The 6,929-nt window shown below is 26.9% G+C and overlaps 1 protein-coding gene across 1 annotated transcript in view; it reads left to right on the top strand.

Moving 5' to 3' along the window:
• Positions 1 to 4,656: 4,656 nt before the first annotated feature.
• LOC102602634 (basic leucine zipper 9) overlaps positions 4,657 to 6,929 on the top strand; it is a 6,113-nt gene continuing 3,840 nt past the window's right edge. The window contains exon 1 of the mRNA XM_006356969.2: positions 4,657 to 5,021. Within this exon, the coding sequence (XP_006357031.2) occupies positions 4,746 to 5,021 (276 nt within the window). The 5' untranslated portion in view covers positions 4,657 to 4,745. The remainder of the gene's footprint in view (positions 5,022 to 6,929) is intronic.

The following is a 6,929-nucleotide window of genomic DNA, read 5'->3' as shown; positions in this document are numbered from 1 at the left end:
GAGAGGGGAACGAAAATATATGTATATATACAATTTTCTCTCGCTTTATACAAACACAAACGAACTTTATACACTTGCGTTTGTATAAAAAACGAGAGAGGTGAGGGAGAGAACGAGAGTGGCGAGCGAGATTCACAGGAGAGAGGTGAAATAGCAACAGTTTGCTATGAGGTACAATTAAATCAAACTATATTTATAGCATTTAATTTGAATTAATAATTTGCTATTATATACAATTTTCCCTTAATTTAATTATATGGTATATGCTTGAAAACACATGTAATAGTTCTTGCATAATTTAAATTAAAAATATTTGATAAAAATATTTTTATTATATATTTAAATGCTTAATTAAAATAAAGGGAAAAGGCATAAATTCCCCCTTCAACTTGTACCGAAAAGTTAGTTACACATTTTAACTTTTATGACGACCTATTACACACCTATTCTTGTTCAAAGTGTAATTAATACCACCTCAAAGCTGACGTGGAAATAAAATTTAAAATAAAAATAAATTAGGCGCGTCTGAGGTTGAAAATAAAGTCAAAAAAGTAATTTTTTTTAACCCCAACCCCTGTTTTCTTCTTTTCTTGTTCCTCTTCTCTTATTTTCGTTCATAATTTTTCTTCTTCATTTTTTTCTTTGCACAATTTTTCAATTTGTCACTTAATTTCATTTTTTCTTATCATATTTCTACAATTTTTCACTCAATTTCATCATTATACCTAGAAAAATAATTTTTAATTCAAATTCACAATGATTCTAGGAATTCAAGACTTTGTTCTCCTAATCTTTCCACTTTCACCTTCAAATTTTCAGCAAAATACAAGCAAAGCCTCCGACCTTAAAACCCGCAAATATACTTGTAGCATGTAGGCATCTATATACATACACCCACTTGCCTTTTTTTATAGTTAAAATTGATTTCTTTTCATTTGTGTATTCATATATTTGTATGTGCATATTCACACACCTACTTGCCTTATTTGTTGGTTGTTCAGATTTGGAAGCACAAAGCTTACTCAAACGTCATGGTTCTGAAAAATTAAGTTCATTGAAACGTATCCATGGTTGAAGCTTTGAGCTCGCCGAAACACCTGTAATAAAAACTAAAAGTAAGAAAATCGGAAAGGGGTAAGGTAAAGGGGTTTGATTCGGTGTTCGTCAATGACTGATTTGGAGTTTTGGGTGGTTGTTTGTGGTGGCTTAGATAGTTGTTTAGTGGTTGTTCTTTGTCGGAGATGGGTTGGCTGTCGGGAAAAAAGAAGGGGATGACGTTATGGAGGTAGGTTTATGGTGGTGATAGGTTGATTGTTCTTCGCCGGAGAAGACAAAAGAGAATTGTGATATAACTTCAAATGAATAATTATTCTAGTCAGATTAGGGATAAAAAGTGGGTAGGATTTAGATTGGAAGAAGATATGATTATTAGAGAATTTTAATAATTTGTTAGGGATTAATTAGTGTAAAATAGAGTTAACAAAAAAAAGTTAATTAATAAAGAAAAGAAAATAAAAAGAATATGAAAAATTATAATTTATAACATGGAGCTGACGTGACAGCGAGTGTAATACACCACATATTGTGAGAGTGGTGTTATGTGTCTCAAGGTGGTATTAAATTCACTTTTAAATAGTAAGGGTGTGTAATAGATCGTCATAATAGGTGAAGTGTGAAACTGACTTTTCGATACAAGTTTGAGGGGGAATTTATGTCTTTTCCCTAAAATAAATAGTAATTCACAAAAAGTTGTGGATCATTCGTGAAAAGATTTTATTTTATTTTTTGAAAACCAAAACTTAAGGATTAAGAAACTTGTCAAGTCAAAAAAGCAGTTTTTATCACTTCTTTCTTTTTTGTTTTTTCCATCTTTTTTATTATTTGGATTTTGTGGGACTGTGAAATGCTAGACCAAAAAAGGTAGAAAAGAATGAGACTAATTAATCAATAAAACTATAAAAGTTACGTTCTGATCGAGTAGTAAGTACTTATAATTATAATTCAATTAGATTTCAAATTTAAGTTTTTTAGATACAAAATTATTATTAAAAATTTTCAATTTTCTTTCCAATCTCGTTTGTTCCTCTTTCTATTTTTGTGTATCTGATAGCAAAAATATATGTATCTAAATGTAATATACGTAAAAAATTCTTAATTAATGGTAAAATACATAATATTTTAAAAATATTAATAATAATAGTATATATATATATGATAGTGAAGTATGCCTAATTACGTAGTTTTGCCATAATTAAATGTGACTTTTTATTTGTCTTATGATTTCATTTCATTGTATATTGAATAGTGTGTGTCTCTCTTTTTTTGATTTTCTTACCGGAGATATATATATATATATGTATATATTTGAGTTCAATTACGTCAAAAGATCTCATATTAAGGTGTAATAATTTGAAAGGCCAGCGGGATTTATTTGTATCCCAAAATGCCCCACATCTGTCCAACAACAAAACAAATTAAGCCTAATTCCAAAATACCAAAAATAGAACTATTTGATGATTTTTTCTTTATAACTAGTTTTTTCACACGTGCGTTACATGTGACTATCAATTCTAAAAATATATGTTATATTAAATAATATTTGCTTATTTAAGCGAAGATTTAAATAATAAGCTTAGCAAAAATAATATTGCAGGTTCTTTTGTGAATGATCAACGTGGATCGTCATTTATATTTCTTATTCAGCAAACCTATGAAGATGGTCAATGAAATTTTTTATTAGTTAAATGCAATAATGTATATATTTATTTCAATTTGATGAGGTTAATCATGTAATTAGTCTTATCTCACTAATATTACCTTATAGACAAATGAGAGGAAGCCCCTCTATTTATAGTCAACGAAATGAACAAATGTTTTTTATATCTTGTCTGAAAAGTCATGACCTTTTCGAGAAGTCACAACCCTTTGGAAAAGTCGCAATTTAATGAAAAAGTCACAACTCTTGGGAATAGTCACAACTCATCGAAAAATCACAACCCTTCGAAAAAAGTCACAACTTATCGAAAAAGTCACAACTCATCGAAAAAGTCATAACCTAAGTTAGGGATATTATAGTAATTTAACATTCAAGTTAGGAGTTCATACTTTTAAAGTAATATAGATTATTACGTATTTGGTATTCCAAGTTTATTACCCAATTAATACCAATTATGTCGCGTAAAATTTATTAAAAGGAAAAATGTTCAAATTTGAGATCTCCATTTAAAAAATAAAAAGATCGTTATTTTTTTCAAAATCTTTTTTTTATTGAAATGGAAGTTTTTTTTTTATATTATTGAAATGGTAGTGAGTCACGTGATTTATTTGTAATCCTTCTTTTACACTTTGGTGGTAGCCTGGTAGGCATACTTTTAATTTTAATTTGGTGTAATTTCCACTTGGTGCAAATTATATATTATTTCTTTATTTATCTAAAGTATCATTGTTTTTATATTAAAACATACCTCAATATTGTGTTAACTAAATATATTTGTTCCGAATTGACAACAAATAAACTTAGGCCAACTTCGCATTAAAATGTGTGTAGAATTGTTAATATAATGAGTAAAAACTATTGGATTTGATAAATTTGTATTTAATAAATTTCATGTAAGTACATTATTTGAATAAAAACTACTAATTTGACCAAATTTATATTCGAACTTCTAGGCTCCACCCTTAACTCTAGAAAGTTCATAATAAAAGAAAATCTTGAATTTACTTTTAAAAGAATTAATCACTTATAATCAATGCTCAATTAGTGTGTATATACTAATGCATGATAATTTAAAACACACATATAAATCATACATTATATACATAACAATATTTTTTATATACATAGCAACTTACTTTCTTAATTTAATTAGACATAAATGTGAACATCAATTTTAGCAATAATATTCATTTAAGAATCTATAAATCAAGTATAGGAGTATACAACTATATACTTTTGAGTTGACGAAAGTGAAAAAAATTAATTTTAAATTTACTTTATGATATTTTATATTAGAAAAATCCATATAATGATCGATATATTTGATCATTCTCGCAAAGTTTAGAATTAATTATTTTCACGCATTCTTTTCTTCTTCTTTAATTCAATGACTAATTTGAATTTATTATCCGTCAAAGCTATAGTTATGCCTTTGAATCACGTTTCACAAATAGTAAAACCCTATCTCTTAATTTACAAAAATAACAATAATATGATATTACTCAACAAAATTAAATAAGAAAAAAAGTACTCCCTCTATCTCAATTTATGTGACATTTTTCTTTTTTCGAGAGTCAAACAGTTTCAATTTGATCGATAATTTACACATGGAATCTTCAATTTTATTGAAACGAAATTTATATATTTATAAACTACGTAAAAAGTACTATAAGTTACAATAATTGACAATTCAAAATATTTAAAAGATGTATGAAAAAATTACAGTCAAAGATAGACCTACTTGAATCTCGAAATCTGAAAAGTGTCATATAAATTGGGACGGAGGGAGTATATAATTTGGTAATTATAGCTTATTTCAAGGGTATATAAGTAATTTAATACTACAAAACAACTTTATTTGTTTCTTGGCTTTTTCTTTCATGAGGAACCTAGCTACTTTGGCTTCTCTACCTTTTGCTATATAATCATTCACTTGGCTTCTATTTTTTCCCCCCCTTTCTTCCTTTCCCCCCTATTCCCAAAATACTTCCCTGTTAAGCATCTTCTTGTTTTTAGAAAAACATATAATATGGAGAAGAAAATGGCTAATTTTCCTAGTAGAGATATGAAGAAAAGTCCATCTGTATTGGCTTTGGAAGAGTTTGTTAATCATAACAAATTATTTTATGGAGAAGATGCAAAAATTGGTGATGTTTTTGGAGGAAATGATCATCAACAAAATATCAATAATAATAATAACAATAATATTAATCATCATGATCATAACAACAATAATGGTCATCATCATGCTCAACTTTTTGATGATATTTGTTCTATTGCTCCCTCATTTACTATGAGTAATCAGGTTAGCAAACTTTTCCTCTTTTTTACGCATACCTTAATTCATTTTATAGATATATGTTATCTTCCACCAATACAACTCATGGTTGCTTCTTGAATATGTGTTTTGTATAAGGGAGTGTGCGTTTATTTTCCTTTCATGTCTTTTTATTAGTTATGTAATGAAATTTATACGATCAGTGTATTTTAACGTGTTATATTCGATTTGAGATATTTGTTTGAAAGATTACTTGGAAAATTATAAAATCAATTGGAAAAGAATATTTCTTTGATATGGTGTTAAAGAATCAATATATTAGAACCACAAAAAATAAAATAAAGAGGAGAAATGAATTGAATTGAAATGAAGAAAAAAAAAGGAGATGAATTTAATGTTGAAGAATAAATGAAGAGGGTGGGTTGATATTTAAAGAGAAAGATGCTACAAAGATTTTTGGAATCTAATTGGGTGAAATAAAGTACCATTGGTGATTTAATTTATTTTTTATTTAATTATTATATTATGATATGTCCTAGCAACTTTATAATGTTTACAAATAGTATTAAATACAAAAGGGTGGCCAATCCTTATTTGGGACGTGACTATTTATTATTGGTAGTATATATAAAAGTGATAAGTGACTACAAAAAATCATATTTGAAATAAGTTTCTTTTTTTTTTGTAAAAATGTAGAAAATAATTTAGAGGAAAATAATATTTAGGAGAAATACTGTTTAATTTTTTTTTAAAAAAGATGGGAATTAAGGACAAATCATGTAGTTACTATATGAATTCTTCTCTTTTAATTACGTTTGAGATAGAGAAAGGAAGATTTAATCAAATTACAAGTAATTTTATAAGTCGTTGAATATGAACTCGTGTGTATATTTATTTGAGTCAATTGTCTTTTGTACTTTGTCTCTCTACCTTTATGAGATAATAATAAAGTTTGTGTGTACTCTACTCTTCTGTATTGTCTTACTTGTGAAATTATATTGAATATAAACTCGTAAAATTATTATTTAAAATTACGATATTGTAATTACTAGATAGTACAAATAAGGAGATTATAAGATTTTTTATTTATTTTTACATAATTAATAGATTTTCAAATATTTTTAAGTCCCTTTTCATTTTTGAAGATACGTTTTCAAATTGATTCCTTACAGTTTCTGACTATATTCATGGTGCTTAACTAGACATAATTTGGAATCTCACTTTTTAATGAATAAATTAAGTAATCAAAATAATATTTCAGAGTTTTTTTTAAAGTACTATAAATTATAAAGTGAGTTTAATTAAATACTGAATTTCCATGTTACTGTGAATGGTCGGTTTGTTGTGTAACTTTCAGAGGAATATAAATATAATCCTACCATATATAATATAACAAAAACTTTGAGTTTAAACAAGTGATTCTAAAGTTAGTCACGTTGGTTGAACAAATGATTTTTCGAATAGAGGTCTTAATCTTTGGTCGAGTTCATCGTACGAATGCGATTTATCTCTAATTTATAAAATTATTATACTGAAATAGAATTTACATGGTGCGTCTTTTAAGTAATTATTTTTTTCAAAAGAAATTAAGTTTTTTCTTTTTCTACTTTTGTTTTTTTAGTGGAGAGTTGATTGATTTATGCCTTTGATTAGGTTCTATGGGCAGTTTGTCCTTTTTGAAATTGTCTTACTTCTTTGTATTATATAATTAAAAAATTAGGTATAGATTGAGAATGACAGCATTAAAAAATTAATCAGAAAAAAAGACAATAATTATATATTCCAATGTCTCTTTCATACCACACACAAGTATAAAATAATAATTAAATAAATAGAGTATACTTTTAAAGCATAGTTTGAGAGTAGTTCCCTAGGGACATCTTTAGAAGATCTTCATTTTTAATTGGGGTGTGTGTGTGGTGGGGGGGTTGGGGG

The sequence above is a fragment of the Solanum tuberosum genome, unplaced genomic scaffold (assembly GCF_000226075.1).
Source record: "Solanum tuberosum cultivar DM 1-3 516 R44 unplaced genomic scaffold, SolTub_3.0 scf00240, whole genome shotgun sequence".
Taxonomy (NCBI): domain Eukaryota; kingdom Viridiplantae; phylum Streptophyta; class Magnoliopsida; order Solanales; family Solanaceae; genus Solanum; species Solanum tuberosum.
Note: the sequence above shows the minus strand (reverse complement) of the source record. Positions and strands in the feature narration are given on the sequence as shown.